The sequence below is a fragment of the Equus quagga genome, chromosome 20 (assembly GCF_021613505.1).
Source record: "Equus quagga isolate Etosha38 chromosome 20, UCLA_HA_Equagga_1.0, whole genome shotgun sequence".
NCBI lineage: Eukaryota > Metazoa > Chordata > Mammalia > Perissodactyla > Equidae > Equus > Equus quagga.
Genome location: NC_060286.1, coordinates 43,994,725 through 44,013,788, shown reverse-complemented (window position 1 = coordinate 44,013,788; position 19,064 = coordinate 43,994,725). Strand labels below are relative to the sequence as shown.

Below are 19,064 nucleotides of genomic sequence, written 5' to 3'. Positions count from 1 at the left end.
CATGTCCCACCTGAGTGCCACACCCACAAGCCACTCGCCTGGGTTCCTCGGGAGCATGCAGACTCCACCACTCGCCCTGGGCCCTGGACCGACTGGCCAAGCCCCTGCCCACCACACCAGGGAGGAGGGGGCGCACCTCAGGGATCACGTACTGGCCGGCCATGAGCAGGGCCCCCAGCAGGTTCTCGCGGCCGTCGTTCCACAGGGCATGGATGGGCACCTGGGGGAGAGGCCGCAGAGAGGGGCTGGGGCTCGGGCAGCACTGGAGGGCCCAGCCGAGGAGCCCCCAGGCAGGGGTCTGAGAGAGGGGCTGGGGCAGGCTCAGGCTGGTGGGCAGCTGGGAGTCAGGGATCTGTGGGGACGGGCCACTCAGACAGCTTCATCTCTTCCTTCGTCTCTTGGGAGAGGCCTGCATGTGGTCCCACACCCACAAGGGTCTGGGAAGAGCCAGGGTCAGCCTGAGCCCCATCCCTCTCGTGCAAGCTCTAGGCGAGAGATGCTCAGCAGCCAGTGGTGTGTGATGAGGCCCTGGGCCTCCCCCGAGTGGGCAGTCCCACTGTGACACCTGCTGGGGACCAGAGAGACAGAGCAGGGCAGGCAGCCAGTAGGCACCTGGCAGGCCTGGAAAGACTTCCCTGGAGCTTTCTGAGCTTCCACCAGGAACCCTTCAAAGGGACACAGCACTGGCTTCCCACGTGAAGCCCTTGGCCTCTGCCCCCTGGCGAGGATCTCAGTGGCCACGGGGGTTTGCACTTTTGCAGCTGCTCTTGCAAAGCCACCGCAGGCAGCAGGGACCCCAAGTCAGCCTCTGATGCAGGCCCTGAGGGAGGCCCAGACTTGCTCTGCCACCTCCCCTCAAATCCTGCATTTTTCTAGAACATTCCACCTGCCTTGGCTTTAGGGGTTGCGCAGGGTCAGGGAGAGAGAGGAGGAGGTGGCATGCACCCAGGTCCCTGAGAATGGCAGCAGTGGGGACCCCAGTGGGAAGAATGATGAGAAGAACAAAGCCAGGGCAGCTCCATGAAGCTGACGGCAGACCGTGGACCCACCCCAGGTGGTAGGGCTGGCACCAGCAAGGCCCAGGGCGCTGACCAGCACTGGCCAGCAGGCACAGGTGGAGCAGGAACTGCCCTGGGAGCCACAGGGCTGAGCAAGAAGCCTGGGGCCTCGCCTGGGGCGCAGCAGCGCTGACCGGCCTGCTGCCTCAGTAACCACAGAGCCTCGGGCCCCGGGCTGGGAGGTCACCTGGGCACCAGTGAGGACGACTGTTTTCTGCAGGTTTTCCAGCACAAAGGAGAGCACGGACGCAGCGAAGGCCATGGTGTCGGTGCCATGGATGACCACAAAGCCATGGTACTGCTCATAGTGTCTCTGTGGGAGGGGCGCAAGCTCAGGCAGGCCGGGCCCTCACCACTGCTGGCCTCCTCCTGGGAACAGACCCCCCAACCCACCAGGAAGAGGAAGGAAAGGGCCCCATATGCAGCAAAAGGGACTCGGGGGAGGTGCCAGTGGGACCCTGGTCACTGCTGGCCAGGAAGGCCCTCTCTGGAAAGCAAACTGCTGCCAGGACCCCGGGCCCCCAAGCTCCCCTGCCCCCAGGACGGCTTCCTTCCCTGACCCTTGTGTGGGCCCACGGCGCTGGGGGTCCCCCCATCACACCCCTCAGTGCATGAGAGAACACGGGTCTCGGGGTCTCTGGACATTCCCCGAGGATAGGCAGGTGCCCCCTAGGCTTCTGGCCAGTGTCTCCCACACTGGTCAGTTGGAGGACCATGCCAGAACTCAGCTCCATGCCCTTGGAGAGCTCCTTGCTGAGTGACTGCTGCCTCCAGGGCAGCAGGGGGCTGCAGGAGGACAATCCCGCGAGCCTCGAGATCCAGTAGGAGGGCCAGGTGTGGACACAAGTGATGGGCACAAGGCACAGCCAGTGCTGGGAGCCGGTGGTGACCTGGGAGGCTGCCTGGAGCCGAACCTGGGCAGGCAGGCAGGATGCTAAGGGGCAAACATGGGGAAGGGTCCTTCCAGGCACAGCAAAGCCAGAAGGCCTCCCAGGCATGCCGGCCAGCTCTGCAGGGACATCCTCCCTCCACTACCTCCTAGAGCGCAGCCAAGGCTGGGCCTTGGTGGGCTGCTGGCCCAAGCTATGGTTTCAGGGGGCACAGTTCTGGGGTCCAAAGGACCCAGTGCCTCCTGAAGGGGCCATCCTGAGGGCACCATCCCTTGTGGCCCAGTGAAAGACCAGGCCAGGCTGGCCAGCGGCTGCACAGGAGCTGAGCTGTGTGGCAGACTGGGGCTCCCTCTGCTGGCCACACGCAGCACTGCCATAGGCAGGGCCACCAGGGCTCCAAAGGCTCCTTGCGAGTGGCTGACCGGACACTGCAGCCAGGACAGCAGTCCCAGGCACTCAGCAAAGTGGTCAGACCCCAACTGGAGGACAGTGCTGGCCACAAGCCAGGAAGACTTCCCCAAACCATGGCCACAGACATGCCCACTGGCAGCCGGTGGCCCCATTCAGAGACATAAGGGGCAGGCCCAGGGCCACACACTGTGCTGGACATTCACAGGGAGGAGGGACGAGGACCCACTGTTCTCCTCCAGGAGGAGACAAGCATGTCACTGGGGCTAGCCCCCGGCTGCCAGGGAAGGGGAAGCCGGTGTGATAAGCCTCTGGGGAGAAGGGTTTCTTGAGAGAGGCAGGTGAGAAACGGGCCTGGAGGATGGGAGGGCCCCCACCTGGGTGGAAGGAGGCAGTGGAGGTAACTAGGGGACCAGGGCCAGGCTTGTGCAGGAGCAGGGGCTGGCGATGGCGGGTGGGACCCAACAGAGAGGAAAGCTGAGGGAGGGGGTGGCTCTGACCACACAAAAGGTGTCCACACTTAATGCTGTAACCTCGAGACCCATGGGGTTCTGCACCCTTTTATAGGCCCTACATCCACTAAGACCTTGTCTCCAGGGGGGGCCTAGGGTGGACAAAGGGGAGTGGGCCAGGCATGGTGCTCGTCAATCAGGGGGAAGTGTTGCCCATCTCAGCCCAGGATACTAACTGGTACAAACCAATTGTAAGAACAAACCAGGATGGCCAGCCAGGCCTTTTCCTCACCGGGAAAGTGGACACCACCCTCACTGCCCACCTCTGCTTGCACAAGGAAAGGGCCCCAGGAGCCTTGCAGCTGAGGTGTGACCCGAGGGCCCGGCACTTTCCTGAAGCTGACTTTCCCTGGTGGTCTCACGTCTCAGGCCCCAGCAGTCAGACCCCACCACATACCAGAGGAGGAGGATGCTTCTGAGGTGTTGGCCCTGCCTGCCCCACCCCTACTCACAGCCCCACCCCCAAGCCACGCCCCCACTCACAGGCGGGGCCCAGTGGCCCAGCCCTGCCCCCAAATAGCCCTGCCCCAGTACTCCTGGCCCCGCCCACATGCCCCAGGTACCTCAATGATCTGGGCAATCTGAACCCACTCAGTGATGGTCATGTCACTGGAGTCGAAGAGGGGCTGGCACTCCAGCACTGTGTAGATGACCCTCTGTTCTGGGCTGGCGGGCCTGGGAGAGACAGAACGGCAGGCTCCCACTCTGCCCCCTCCTCCCTTGGCCGGCTCTGCTTCCTTCCGCCCAGCCAGGCCCCTGCACGCAAGACGTGTGTCCATGGGTCCCGCACATCCACAAGCTCTCTGCATCCCGAGTACAGGGCCTGGCCTCCCTCCCATTTGGAGTCCCCAGGAACAGGGACCGTGGCCCCCAGGAGGGACCAAGGATGGGCCAGGATGGGGCTGCTCCCGAGTGGCATCACCTTCCCACAACCAGCTCTGAGAGGGAGGCTGGGCTGAGCCCTGGATGGGCCAGGAGCCGACCCTGGGAGGAGGATCGCGGGCAGGAGGAAGGTCAGTTACCAGGAGGGCGACTCCCTGCTCAGCCCATCAGCTGTGAAGGGCACCCGGCAGCCTGGGCCGAGAGCTGAGCAATGGAGGGACCGTCACGCTGCCGGGAGGGAGAGGCCACGTGGGGCCAGCACCTGCCTCTTGATGGGTGTGGGTCCCTGAGGGGCCAGGGCCGAGGCCTGCAGCCCCGAGGTGGTGGGAGTCTGATGCTTGCTTGAAAGGGGGCTGTTTGTCAGTTCCAAAGCCAGAAAAGTGTGAGAGTACCTCAGTGACGGCTTCCTGCACGTGGCTCGCCATGGAAGCACTGAAAAACCACAGCCTGCTCCACAGACCCAGCAGGTGCCGTCCACTCTCGGGATAGCCCTCCCCCACGACAGCTGGCTGTCATCCCTGCCCGGGACCCTGGAGGAGCTCACACTCACGGCAGCACCAGGGTGTCCTCAGGGAGGTCACAGGCCCGGGCGTGCTCCTCATCGTGGAACATGGGCAGTGTCCTCAGGACATCGGCCAGGCCCCTCCCTGGGATGAGCACTGCAAGCAGAGTCCAGGGGGAGTATGGGGTCAGAAGCCGGCAGCCGCCACCACCAGCTCCCACAGCCGCCGGCCCCTCCCTCCTCACTGGGGCATTTACTGGGGCACATGCTGGGGGCCAGGCCCTGGGTAGGGGGCAGGGGTTCAGGACCAAGGCTGAACCAGGTGGGCTCTGGCCCTCAGGGAGTCAGAGGGTGGGCGGACAGGCCTGCAGCTGTCACGGGCCCCTGGCGAGGATGGGCAGCTGACCCGTGTCTGGAGGAGATGGCCTCCTCCCTGGGAGTCAGTGCCGACTGCTGCTCTCCCCCAGGGGCTCTGCCAGGGGCTCAGGTTGCTCCTGCCTCAGCTACCACCCCATCTCCAGGTGAGCCCACACCCCCAGCCGAGGCTCAGGGGCCGTGGCCCTCTCTGGCCTCTTTCTCACAACTCGTCACACGCACCCACTCTGCCTCCCCCACTCCCAAAAAGCCCACACTCACTCCTGCCTGCAGACACACTATTGGCTCTGCCTGGAAGCCTCTGCCCCTCGCCACCCACCCCACCCCAGGCAGGTACTTCACCCCAGCTCAGTGAACCACCTCCAGGAAGCCCCGCTTAATGTCCAGCCCGGTGCCCTTCCCACACACACCCTGGCTGCCCCTGCTCCGTCTCTGGACTGTGTGTGACCCCTCCAGGGCCAGTCCAGGCCCTCTGCCTGCAGCCTCCATGTCCTAGAAACACACGTCTAAGGAGACCCTCGGCAGAAATGATGCCGTGTTCTAAGAAAACCCTAAAAGGTCACAGGTGTGTTTCCTGGAAAACAGACAACCCCTCAGACCGGTTCCCAGAAGGATTGCTGCATCGGAGTTCTGGCCTTTTGTCCCACGCTGCTCCCTACGAGCACTGTGACCTTGGGCAGGTCAGCTAACTTCTCTGGACACGTTCACGCCTCCTGTGTGCTTGGCTGTGCTGGCAACCCGGACCCAGCAGTGAGGACAACAGGGCCCCCCCTCGAGAAGCATCCTTGGCTGAAACACATAAGACTTTCAGGACCAGGGTCAGTGGTCACTCCAGGGCCACGATCTTGTCCCCAGCCATCACCCTCTGCTGGGTGTATCGGCCTCCCACTGCTGCGTAAGAAATCACCCAGCGCTCAGCTGCTACGACAGCATCCTCTCTCATCTCACAGCCCTGGAGGGGAGAGGTCGGTGGGTCCAGGTGTCAGCAGGCCTGTGATCCTGCTGGAGGTGCGGGGACAGAATCCGGGTCCAGGCTCCCTCGGTTGTTGGCAGAACTCAGTTCCATGTACATGTGACTATTTCCTCACTGCCCATCCCCCAGCGATCTTTCTCGCCTTCTAGAGGCTGCCCACAGTCCTAGGCTCAGGGCCCCTTGCTCTGTCTTCAGTGCCAGCAATGGCGGGTCGAGTCCTCATGCTGTGAGTCTCTCCGACCTCGATTCTGCCTCATCTCTTCCGTTTAAGGAGCCCAAATGCCCACCCGCCTCTCCCGTGAGGACACCCCTGTCCCTCAGTCGTTCCTTAGGCCACCGTGAGCCTGTCCCCCTCACCACGCTGGGGGCTGGGTTCTCTCCCCAAATGTGAATCTGCCCACACGCTCCTTTCCTGGAGGTCAGCCACTCAGCATCAGGCCCTGACCCCCCAGCCAACCCCAAATGTCCCTCCTGCGCCACCCCCGTCCTGCCCCGCAGCTCCTGCACGGCTTGCTTCCTGGCCCCCACCCTCTGCCACTGTATTGCTTTCCAGCAGTGAACTGAAGCGGCACCCTTTGTATCAAGCGGCATCCACAGGGCAGAAGCCCAGACTCCAGGGACGGCAAGGCCGCGTTCCTCACCCACAGCTGGTCGCTCAGGCCCTCTCCCCGCCCCAAACGCCCCCCTCCATATGTCCACCTGCTAACTCCCAGGTCCCAGCTCCAAGTCCCCTGCCAGGCACCCATCAGCCCCCTGCCAGCACAGCTGCGCTGGCCCCGTGGATGCTTATAGATGTTTGTGGCACCATCTCCCCAGTCAGAGAAGGAGATCCAAGGGGGAGCATTTTGAACAACTCCTCCCCTCCCCCAACCCGCCCCGCCCCCACCCCGTAGGGCCCCCTACAGGTGTGCTGCAGGAGTGTGGCTGCCTACGGAAACACCACGCAGACTGGGCTCAGTAGACAGAGGACATTGGTGAGTGACTGCTAGCCCAGCCACCCCACCAAGACACTCGAAGCATGAGCAGGACACACACCTGCCTCCACAAAGGTCTGGAGTCACTGGCCCGACCAGCATCAAAGACCAAACTTCAGACCCGGGGTGTGGAGGAAGGCTCAAAGCCATCTGGCCACCCAGCGCTGGCCGCCCATGTGCGGCGGGGCTGAAAACCGGCCCTCAACCACGTCCACGTCTTGATCCCCGGGACCTTGAGGGTGACTTGAAATGCAAAGTCTTTGCAGGTGTGATTAAGTGAAGGGTTCTGAGATGAGGTGATGATCCTGGATTATTCGAGTGGGTCCTAAACACCATCCCAAGTGTGCTTAGAAGAAGGAGGAGGGAGATCCGACACATGGAAGAGAAGGCCACGTAAGGACAGAGCAGAGACAGACCTGCAGAGGCTGGCCGCAAAGGCTGGAGCGACGCGGCCACGAGCCGCGCAGAGGGAGGAGGGAGGCTCTGCCGCCATGCCAGGCTGCTGCCTCCGGAAAGCGAGAGGATGTGTTTCTGTCACTTTGGCCCGCCCAGTTTGTGGTCATTTGCTCCAGCAGCCACAGGAACAAACCTGGGGATCCACTTGTGGGGCAGGAGAAGCAGGGATCCACCTGGTTTGGGTTTCGTGGGACAAGCTTGTGACGTGCTCCGTCACCTCCACCCATAGCTGGGCTATAGCAGGCCGATGGTGGCAACGGCTCCCAGGGACGTCCCACGGCGCAGTGTGGCGGGAAGGGCAGGGCCCCACAAGACCGGGACCCTGGTGTCCCTCCTCGCGGAGTGAGGGGGTAGCATGGACAAAACCAGCCCAAGAAAAAACTAAACTGTCCTTCTATTCTCTTCTCTCTGTGCAAATACTCCCAATGTGTCGTCACACGGAGAGAGTGTGGAAAATGCAGCCAAAAACGGTGGGGAAAGAGCTCTGAGGGAGCGTCAGGAAGGTAATGAACAAAATATTCTTCTAGGTTTTGTGATATTCTTGGTTTTTTAAATCTGTCATTCGTCGTGACTTTCTTCACTATTCTAAATAAATATCCGCTTTCATACTTGTGATTTTGTGAATTGTATTATTTTTCTTAACGCGGGCGCCCCAAGGCTTCAGACCCTGCAAAGCCAGACCCACCGTGCCTGGGCCTCGTCCCTGGGCCTCACAGGCAGGCGGCCGAGTGCACTGCCAGCCGGGCGCTCTTGGTTCCTGTCAACACACTCACCTGTAAGGGACGGCTGCCGCCTAGGATAGCGGGTCCCGGGAACTGCCTACAGCTGAGGCTGTAAATGAGAACTGTGAGCGTGTGGAACTATGTTCAGGAAGGGGGTCCAGGCCGGGGGCACAGACGCCATGCTTCCTACACCAAGAAGCTGTGGATGTCACCCTAACCAACAAGGCTCAGCTGCCAGGAGCACCTGGGCCTCCCAGGCCGCCTGGCACCTCTGGCTGCCCGGCCCCGAAGCTCTGCTCACCCTGCCATGCCTGCAAGGAGCCGGCTCACGAGGGACGCTCAGGCGGGGGGCAAGCAGGTGAGGGCCACAGTTTGACGCACCGAGCCTCTGGGGTCCTCAGCAGCATGGCAGGCGGCCGGGATGCTGATCAGCCTTGGGATCAGGGTTATCAGCTGTTTGTGGATTCGTGATGCCCCTTGACCTATGACATCTTTGATGAACTCAGAGAAGGGATGGGCCAACCGGTGTTCCTAGCTGCCACCATCTCTGCCCTCCCCTGGCCGTCCTGACCTTTAGCAGGGCTCAGATGTGTGGCCATGTGCCCTGCAGGCCACTGTTTACCACCAGGCGCAGAAACGCTCTCAACAGCGTCAACCCCAACAGCTTTGCTGAGGCCGGGTGCCTCTCACCACCTCACGGGCCAGGGCCCACGTCAGCAGGGCCAGGCGAGTTAATCATTGACGCCCATCAACTGGACTCAGGGCGCAGGCAGGGCCCAGAGTGCCGAGTTCACCAAGCCCTGCTGGGCTGGCAGAGGATGGGCAGGGGCTCCCCGAGGTCCTCAGAGCACGGGCCCTGGCTCCTAAGCCTAGCTCCTCCGTCTGGCCCCATCTCACTCTGCCCTGGGGGCTGCCCTCGTCCCTGGACGCAGAGAAGTCAACACAGCCTGTGTGTCCCTGAAGAAGGACAGCGTCAGTCACCTCTCTGGTGTCCCTCGGGGTCAGCGGTCACATGTCTGGCACCCCAGCTCCCTAGCTGCTCCTCTTCTGGGGGACAGACAGACCAGATCTCATGTCTCTTCCTCCTCCACCCTCTAGGGCTTAACCCACGGCTTCCTGAAGCCTTCCCAAAGTGGGGAAAGGTGGGCAGCCACAGTGGGGATGCTGATGGCCGGCTGGGGTCACACAAAGGCCTGGGGCTGAGCAGCTGGTTCCTTCCAGAAGCAGAGCCCTCAGCAAGGAGCCAGGAGGCGCTGCCACACTCCCAGTGGACAAGGAGCCCCACCAGATGGTTGGGACGGGAGCTGCCTCCTCCAAGATGACACCTCTGCCACGGCTCAGAGGACTGGTGTCCTCACTGGCTGGGACAGGCCAGCTACACTGAGCTGGTTTCCGAGAGTGAGTAGGCACCTGCTGACCTCACCGTCACCGGGGCCTGAAGACCCTAGCACCCAGAGCAGCTCCAGGGGATCTTGGAAGACTCGCCCCTGTCTGGAAATCAACCCCACCACACCCCATCTTCCTAGTGACAGGTCTCTGGTTCACCTTCCAGTCATGTGACTTTGCAGCCTCTTTGGGAAATGCAGCCCCTGTGACAGTGAGCCACAAGGCTTGCTGCGAGCCCACAGGGCCCGGGGTGGTGGGGACAACACCGTGCAGGTGGGATGATGGCCGGAGTCCACCTTGTCCCTGCAGCCCAGCCCCTGGAGAACTATGTGTGACCTCAACAGAATCACAGTTGGCCATGTACCAGGCCTGGAGGGGCAGGGTCAGAGGTGGGACAGGGCCCCAGACAGAGTCTTCGGGCCAGCCTGCTCAGGAGCAGCTCCCCTCTCTCCGCCTGTGTCCAGCAGCCCTAGTGCCCTTGGGGAAGCCCTCCCTGGGGGCCCACACATGCTGGGCCCGGGCCCTCTCAAGGGCCGACAACCTGCATCTCCTAGGCACACTGCCTCTGTGATCTCTCCTTAATGGTGGGGCCGCTGCTGGTTTAATGCTGCGAGGGCCAAGCTGGGGGACACTGCAGTGCCCTGCTGGTGGAGGGCCATGTGGGGCCGGCCAGCATTTTCAGGTGTTCACCAGCCCGAGACACGACAGATCGGAGAGGTGGAGGGCACAGCAGCAGAGGGCAGGCTCCCCGAAGCCTAGGGAGGAGCAGTTGCAGGGGGTGTGGACAGGGCTCCATGGGGGTCTGAGTCCTGGGGCTGAATTGACCATCGAGTGTCACAGGTGGAGTAACAGGGACAGAGAACCGAAAAGCATCTGTTGGGGCCACCAAGAAAGTACCAGTGGCATCTGAATAGCTGCTTCGGTGGAAAGGAGTGACCAGGAGAGGTGGGGAGGGAGGGAGGGATGCGGAAGTGGCCCAAGGACAACAAGGGCAAAGGAGAATGTTTGCCCGGTGTGGGTGGGGAGGCAGGGGGAGGGGCAGGAGCCAGAGTTGGTCTGAGGGAGGGCCCAGGCCTGGGGCCGGTGGCTCTGGTAAGGCCCCAGAATAGGAACCGGGAGAGGGTCTGAGTGGGAGGACACTCCGGGACCAGGTGTGGGGCTGCCCCAGGTGTGAGCTCCAGACAGGACAGGGCCTGGGGCTCGGAGTGGTGGAGGGAGGCCCTGGGGCAGCAAGGAGTGGCAGCTGGCAGGGGAGGGCAGCTGGGAGTAGGAGTGTGTAGGAGAAGGACCAGCGTCCATGGGAAATGGGACTCCTTAGGCAGAGTTCGTTCTCGACAGCAGAAGAGTGGAAAAGAGGTTCAAGGAGGCTGAGGGTTTGTCCTGGCCCACTGGGGAGAGGGGGTGCCCCACAGGCCACAGAACCCAGAGGAGCCTTTGCAGAAGGTACATGCAAGTTCTCACACTCCCAGGAATGCTGGAACACTCTGGATGCTCTGTGAAGCAGTCCTCTTCCCACCCCTGCAAGCCTCAGGCTCCCCAAACCGGGTCCTTCCCTGAAGGTGCTCAGCCCAGGCTGGGGCCACCCTGTCTGGGCAGCCTGCAGAGCATGGTGCCCCGGCCAGGCCTCACCACGTGCTGGCTGGAGTCAGGCCAATGCCACAGGCAGAGAAAACAAAATGCCTGACTCTTCAAAGCCACCTCCTGCACCTGAACACGTCCCCAAGGGTGGCAGACACCGGACTGCCAAGCAGGAGACCAGGAAAGACGAACAAGGGGAATGGAGGGGATGCTGTTACAGCCGCTCAGGGGTCCCTGGTGAGGGGCCTCGCAGCCTCTAAACACCGGCCCACCAGCCTGTTTGCCCGGGGAGGCGGTCAGACAGAGGCTCGGGGTGCTCCTGGCCCCACATACCATGGGTGTAGGTGCTGGCCCCGAGGGGTGCCGGCTGCAACAGAGGGCAGAGGCTGCGACCCAGGGGCGCTGACCCGGAGCAGCCGGTCAAGGTGAGGTCGCGCCGTCCTGCTCCCTCCTCTCCCCGGGTGCAAGAGGCCCCTCAGAAAGGCCACACCGCAGAGGACGACTCCCCTCCCGCCCTCAACCTCGGAGGCCGCCTCCGCCCTGGCGAAGGCGCCCACTCACCGCCACGCTCGCTCCGCATTCCGATGGTGCCGCCGGTGTAGACGGCCAGGAGCCGCCGCTCGGGCTCCGCCGCGCGAGCCATGCCCGGGACCAAGGGACCCGAGGGGACTGGGGGACTCGGGGCACTGGGGGCACCGTGGAGACGCGGGGGACCTGGGGTGACCGCGGGGCACTGAGGGGAGGCAGCGGGGAGCGCCGGGGGCAGCCCGCGGAGGGCGGGGCCTGCGGGGGAGGGGCGGGGGTCCACCTGCTGGGGGCAGTGCCTTTGCGCGACACCGGGAGCTGCCCTACGGGGTGCAGAGGCAGCTGCCTGGGGGCCAGGGGATGCTCGACCGGGAACCAGACCTTTCCCAGCACCGGGGCACGAGGCGGTTGGGGGTGGGCGGGGCCTGTCCAGCGACACGGGGCGGGGCGGGGCGGGGCGGGGCGTGTCCTGAGCTGCCCCGCGCGATCTGATTTCTCACTCTGCTTCCGCCCTGGGTGTTTGAGTTGCTGTGACGTGGGGCGCAGAGGCCATGTGCCTCCCAAACGGTGGTGCCAAAGGACCCCCAACGCGGAGTGGGGGCCGCCTCTCCGACCGGACAGCCCCCACAGAACCTGGTGCTCCAGCAATGCCAGTACTGTTGACCACGCCCTCAGTGTCCACTCCTTGGGGTGGCCCGGGGCAGGCAGAGGCCGCGGGCCACCCACCATACACGGTCGAGAAGGGCCAGAGGGGCCCCTCCAGGGCTGGAGCCCCCCCCCCCCCCCCACACACACACACTCCCACAGGCCACGAGGGAAGGGCAGCCGGGAGCAGGGTACCACAGGATGGAGCTGCTGGCTTGATGGCGAGTGGATTTGCACCCCGCCGCCCCCACCCTCGGCTCTAGCACTAAGGCTGCACCCTGACCACGTGGCGACCACGATGCTCTTCGGTGGAAAACTGTGTGCCTGTCTCTGGAAAGAGCCCTTCCCCGTCTGATTCTGATTCCACAGAAGTTATTCTGACAACTGACAACAATGCAGAAGTAACTCTCGTCTACACACAAGCAAATGAATCCTATCCAGAGGGTGGAATTAGTCAGTGTATTAGTCTGCTCCGCTGCCACAACAAAAGATGGCGGGGTGGGGGGGGGGGCGGCTTCAACAACCTTTACTCTCTCTGGTCCTGGACGCTGGAAGTTGGAGGCCAGGCTGTGGGCAGGGCTGGGTCCTCCTGAGGGCTCTCTCCCTGCTCGCGTGCAGACAGCCTTTCCTGTGTGCACGGGTCGCTTTGCACGTCTCTGTGAGTTCCCAGATTTCCTCTCATGACAGCAGTCAGAGTGGATTAGGCCCCACCCGGTGCCAGGTTTTAACCTGCCCCTCTCAAGGCCCTGTCCCCACGCTATGCTGATGTGCTGCCATCAGGGCGTCAACAGGCGAATCTGAGAGGGACACAGGTCAACGCCCCATCCCCCCCGGAAAGCCAGTGCTTCCTCCCTCCACATGTTCATGTCACCATTCCTGCTCCATAACTGTGTCTGTCCCTGGGCTTCTCCTCTGAGAGGGTCCTAATGATGAGGATCAGGGCTGCCCCAGGGAGAGAAGCCCAAGGCGTCCCGCCCTACATACTGATCTATATGATCCTCCGGGAAGCACAGGACGTCCTGACCTGATCCGACCTGACTCCTATCCAAAGCTATAGGACCACCCAGTAACCAGACTCCAACTGCACTGACACCATTTTAATGATTTTTTTCATGATCTTTCCTTTGTCTTGTAAAGAAATAACTCCCCTCCCTTGCCTTATAAATTTAGCTCTAACCCTCAACACATTGCAGCTCTTCACTGCCCATGGGTCCTGTCCCCGTGCTACTCCATGCTATTCTCTGAATAAAAGAGCACTACTGCCAGACCTTGAGAGTCCAAGAAAGCTTTCTTTTGCCTCCTTAGCTTGCCGAGCCCACTTCGCTAACACCTGTCTGGGCCCCTCCAGGTGGGGTAAGGGAGCTCCTCAGTATGAGCCAGAATTCACCCTTGTGGAAAGCCATCCCTTAACAACCCACGGGCCACCCTAAGTCCCAGGAGACACAGCTGGGGCTGGGGCAGGCCTTTTCTGGTGACATCCAAACAGTGGCTTCTCTTCCAGGGGTGCGGGAGCCACACCAGGTTTTGCTGTCAAATTGTGCGAGAACCAAGGGTGGACTTGGTGTCGCCTGCAGATGCCAGCCGGTCTTTAGGCAGCTCAGCTGCTCTGCCATGCTCTTTCCTGTCCTGCTTTGATTGCATTTTTGCTTACGGCTGCCTCTGTCTACCACATTCTCACTTAACCATTTACGGGATACGTGCGTAAGTGCCTGCTGGGTCCGGGTGCCTCTCTAGGCGCTGGGGACTCGGCCCCGTCCCCCTGGAGCTCACCTGCTAGGGCAGGGTGGTGCTGCTGCTGCAACAGACACTCCCTCCCCCAGCGCCTGCTGGTGACAAGTGCTGTGAGGATCAAGAAGGGAGCAGAGTGACAGATGGCACCGTTTCTGACAGGGTGGTGAGGGAAGGTCACTTTGAAGGGCTGACATGAGCAGAGCCTAAACAGAGAGAGGGAGATCGTGCCAGGCAGAGGAAGGCAGGTGCCCGGCCCCAGGCAGGAACAGCTCAGTGAGTCAGCCCAACCCCCAGGAGGTTGACGGGGCGGGTCACTCAGAGGGAGGGGAAGCTGGCTACCGGGCTGTGGGGCCAGGTCAGCACTTTGGATTTAACCCTCAACATGACTGTCATCCCCCAGAGGACAGGCTGGTTTGTCTTAAACTCTGCCTGCTATATGGAGAGGACAGACAAGAGGGATCAGAGGGTCGCTGGGGGCCGAGGGGCAGGGTTCAGGGGATGGGTGACAGTGAGAGGTGGTCATATTGGCAACGCATTTGAAGCTTGGGTGTGAGGCAAAGACAAAAGTTAGGGCCAGGCAGGGGGGAGGCGAGGCGTGTTGGGAGCATTATGTCTGAGATGCCACCTGGAGAGCCCAGAGGAAATGACAGTTACATGTTCTGGGGTCATCAGCGCAGGGGTGACGTTTAAAGTCATGGCAACAACAAGGTCCCCAGGAGCAGGAGCAGGGAAACTGAGGCCCAGCCTGAGCCCAGCAGCCCAGCCATAGAGGCAGGAAAATGGCAGAAGTCAGGAGAGCCCAGGTGGGAGGCAGGGCGTGCACACACCAAGTGGGGCAGGCAGGGGCCATGCGCTGAGCAAGATGGAGGCCCTGGCCGACCTGACCTCCTGCCATGGAGCAGAGGGGCAAACGCCCCACTCCAGAGCACTTCATATTTTCCGCTGGGCTCCCTGATGCTGGAGGAAAGGCTTTTCCCACAGGGACTGGCTTCCTGCCTGTGGTTAGGATCCCTCAGGGCAGAGAGCTATCCCAAGATCCACCAAGGTTCCTCCACTGGATAGGCCTTGCCAGTGGCGCCCAGGCCCAGAGGTGAGTCCAGAGGACCTGGATAGGCCCATCAGTTCTCATCAAGCTCAGCCCCCACCCCCTCCCCTTGATCAGTTTTGTTTCCCAAATTGTTCAGAGGAGCATTGCTTCCTGGGCCCCCAGGGATCCCTAACACCTCTTCCCTTTCTCACTTCTGGCCCACACCCTTGCGAGCGCCATTCCCTCCATGCCAGGCAGAGAGCCCACCCCAGAGCAGCGCAAGTGTGGCAGTGCTTTTTCTGCAAGAAAAACCCCCAAGAGGATTGACAACTGAGGGCCATGCCAGCAGCCCCCTGGCAGCTGGAGGGGCACATCCGTCACTCCCGAGGGGAGCCTGATGAGGCGTCACTGCGGCCCCGCACCATCCAATGGGCACATCCGTCACTCCCGAGGGGAGCCCGATGAGGCGTCACCAAGTCCCCACACCTTCCAATGGGACAGGGACGTCTGCAACTAATCAACAACTGGACATTCACAAGGAAAAAATAGCCTCAACACTTATCTCACCACACAGGAGTTAATTTGATATGGGTCATAAACCCAAATACAAATGCTAAAACTATAAAGTTTCTAGAAGAAAACACAGAAGAATTTCTTTGTGAGCTGGGGTCAGGCAAAGATTTCTCAGGGAGGAAACTCAAGGCACTAATCATAAAAATATTAAAATTAAAATAAACTTCATCAAAACCCCAACTGCTATTTATCTAAACACCACTGTTAAAAAATGAACAGACCATATACAAAAACCAACTCAAAATGGATTAAAGACTAAACATAAAACCTAAAACTATAAAACTCCTAGAAGAAAACACAGAGGAAGAGCTTCATGCCACTGGATGTGGAAGTGATTTCCTGGAAATGACACCAAAAGCAGAGGCAACAAAAGCAAAAATAGACAAATGGGACGACATCAACCTTAGAAACTTTCGTGCATCAAAGGACACAATCAACAGAGTGAAAAAGCAATCTATGAAATCAGAGAAAATATTTGCAAATCATATCTGATAAGGAGTTAATATCCAGAATGTAGACAGAACTCCTGCAACTCAACAATAAAAAAATGAAATAACTCAAAAAATTGGCAAAGAACTTGAATACACATTTCTCCAAAGATTATATACAAATGGGCAATAAATGCATGAAAGGATACTCAACACCACTAATCATCAGAGAGATGCAAATCAAAACCACAATCAGATATCGCCTTACACCCTCTAGGTTGACTACTATCAGAACAGCAAATGTTGGTGAGACTACGGAGAACTTGGAACCCCGTGCACTTGTGGCGGATCTGTAAAATGGTACAGCCTCTATGGAAAACAGTAGGGAGATTCCTCAAAAAATTAAAACTAGAAGTACCATATAACCCATCAACCCCACTTCTAGGTGCATCTCCAAAAGAATTCAAAGGCAGGTCTGGAAGAGGTATTTGCACCCCACGCTCAGAGCAGCACTATCCACAACAGCCAAGAGCGGGAGGCAACCCAGTGTTCTTGATGGATGAGTGGATCAACAAAGTGCGGTATATCCATACAGTGGAATAGTATGCAGCCTTAAAAAGGAAGGAAATCCTGTCACATGCATGCACCCCGAGGACACAATGCTAAGTGAAATAAGCCAGTCACAAGAAGACAAATACTGTATGGTTCCACTTATATGGGGTCCCTAGAGTAGACAAATTCAGAGAGACAGAAAGTAGAATAGTGAGTGGTGGGGGAGGGGGAACAGGGAGTTAAGTGTTTAATGGGGACAGAGTTTCAGACTTGCAAGATGAAAAAGTTCTGGAGATCTGTTTCACAACCATGTAAATATACTTAACACTTAAAAAGAATTAAGATGGTAAATATTATGTTTTTTTTACCACAATAAAATAGGCAAGGACAGATTAGGAGAAAATATTCACAAAACATATCTGACAAAGGACTTCTATCCTGAATAAACAAAGAACTCCTACAACTCAATACTAAAAATACAAACAACCTCCCAAAATGAGACACGAGACTTGAACAGATCCTTCACAGAGGAAGACACCTGTAAAATTTAGTAGAAAGAATGGTTAACTAGTGAAGGAGCGTAACTACTAAGTAGGGTGAACAGGATTCTAAAGGGTGCAGGAAGAGAAGGTGTGGAGCAGCCACTGCCTGCAGGGCTGAGGGCAGCACCCCAGGAAGGAACAAGCTTGGAAGAACCCCTCCTCCACCACCACACACCAGACTCAGACCTCTTAGGAGAGGGTGAGGCTGAGGCCGCTGGACGGCCTGCGGCGCAAGGGCTGCGACTGGCGGGCAGGAAACCGCTCACTGGTGAGATTTGCTGGGAAGCCACCAGCCGGCAGAAAAGCCCCAGAAGCAGGAAGAGGGGGCCCCTTCTCTTGCGGCGGCCCTCCAGGGCCCTCTATCGGCAAGGCCTGACACAGCGCCAGCTGGGAAAGGAGAGCGCTTACCGGGCCCAGCTCCAGCATGAGGAAGGACAGCAAAGAAGGGTGGTTGGGGGCTTGGAGGAAAAGGCTCCCACAAGCAGAGTGGAAATTATAATCACTTTGGAAAATTTGGTAATCCCACCACTCTTATGTATTTACCCAAGAAAAATGAAAACATTCACCTATAAAGACTTGTTCATAGCAGCTGTATTCGTAATGGGCCCAAACTGAAAACAGTTCACATGCCCACGAGTAGGAGAACAGATAAAGAAATCGGTATATTTATACAATGGAGAATAAAAGAGCAAACTATTGATTTATACAACATGAATGAACCTCAAAAACATCACGTTGAGCAAAAAGCAGCCTGACACAAAAGAGAACGTGCCGCAGGATTCCTTTACCTGGACTTCTACAACAGCCAAAACTAATCTGCAGTGGAAGAGATCAGAACGGCACGTGGGAACTTTCTGTGGTGATGGAGATATTCCGTTATCTTAATAGAGGTGTGATTGCACGGGCGTGTGAATTCATCAGAACTCACTGAACTATATAGTTCAGATCTGTCCACTTCCCTGTGTGTAAATTACAACTCGAAGAATGTTAAAAGGGAAAAAAAGAACCTCTGATTTAGAGCTATATGAAAAAAGGGGGCAAGAACATAGAAAGACCTGGTGATTCCCTTTACTTTTATATTATCCAAATCAAAAGTTATTTTACAATAAACCTAAACAATCAATAACATACAGACAACAAAAGTTATATAACCCTCCAAATTGTTTATAAAAATACTTCCACAAAGTTGGAAGAAGTTCTGCTTGTCAATTTCTCATCGATATTTCCAACTTTTTTTCATTTATGAAGCATTCCCCACTATTAATAGTTTGCAAGCTGGTAATTAGAAAAGCTTCAAGTTTTGCCTGTTGAGTAACAGCTGCTGACAAACCTACAGTTCTCAGAGAAATGGGCTAGATGGCAGTGCTGTCACTCTCACGGACACTCAAGTGATGAGGAAAAGAAATGTTCCCTAAACTAGAACCGGTTTGCTGAAACACAAGTATTAGCTGACTATTAAATGGAATTTAAGCAAGAAAATATTATGTAAGAGAGGATATGCCACTTTCTACTTACAGGTCTTCAAAAGCACAGCCTAACTTATCATTCCACTAGAGTATTTGCCTGTCTTTCGACATTATACTACTTCTCTGAGGTGATAATGACATTTTCCTTTTTTGCTTAAAAATCTTTAAGTTAATTTTCTAAGATTATTGCAATACAAAAGCAAATCCAGAGACTAATCTAGAAGGCGCCTGAGAGCAGGGCCCTGCTTCCTGACGCGGTATTTAATCACACTCTCTCGCTGCTGGGCCCCGGGCTGAGTGAGCCTCAGCTTGCTGTCAGGGCCTGGGTCAGATGCACTCTGGTATCGCTTAAAGCAGAGGGGTAACTTCTTGGTAGAGAGAGAAAAGGCTTAATAATATTTACTTACTTGAATTCTGATGGTCTAGATACCATCTCTGCTTCTAAAAGGAAGCCTGGACGTCTCAGCGTGTGAGCATGTGGTTAAGAGTTACTCCGAATCCAGGCAAGTCTGAATAAATAGGCTGGAAGCAAATATCCATGAGCACACTTAATCTAAGACACATCCGTCTGCCTTCGTCTCATGATTTTTAATTCTCATTCTGCAATTTAGCACTTTGTTGATTGTGTTTTCTTTTACTTTTTAAGGGGTTTTTTAAGGATATACTGTATCAGACAGGAACTAGGTCTGGCTGCTTGTAACACAGACCAAAAGTAAAAGAGGATTTAAAAAGTTAATTTCTCTCTCCAATAAAAGAAGTCTGAAGATAGGTAGTTCAGGCCTAGTGGGATGGCTCCAGCTCCAGGGTTGACAGGAACCCAGATTCTGCCATTGTCTGTGGGTGGCTTCCATTATCAAGG

General features: G+C 57.9%; 1 protein-coding gene across 3 annotated transcripts in view; it reads right to left on the bottom strand.

Moving 5' to 3' along the window:
* The window catches only part of ASPG (asparaginase), a 28,254-nt gene extending 16,764 nt beyond the window's left edge, over nucleotides 1–11,490 (bottom strand). For 2 of the 3 annotated variants that reach the window (XR_006886383.1, XM_046647789.1), the window contains exons 1-5: nucleotides 11,278–11,490; nucleotides 4,301–4,409; nucleotides 3,432–3,543; nucleotides 1,246–1,371; nucleotides 137–220 (exon numbers count right to left, since the gene is read on the bottom strand). Coding sequence is in view for 2 of the 3 variants with exons in the window: in XM_046647789.1 (XP_046503745.1) it covers nucleotides 137–220; nucleotides 1,246–1,371; nucleotides 3,432–3,543; nucleotides 4,301–4,409; nucleotides 11,278–11,359 (513 nt within the window). In the remaining variant the exon portion in view is untranslated. Of the gene's footprint in view, nucleotides 1–136; nucleotides 221–1,245; nucleotides 1,372–3,431; nucleotides 3,544–4,294; nucleotides 4,416–11,277 lie in introns of those variants that run through there. The other variant, XM_046647790.1, reaches the window with a different exon arrangement.
* Nucleotides 11,491–19,064: the final 7,574 nt, after the last annotated feature.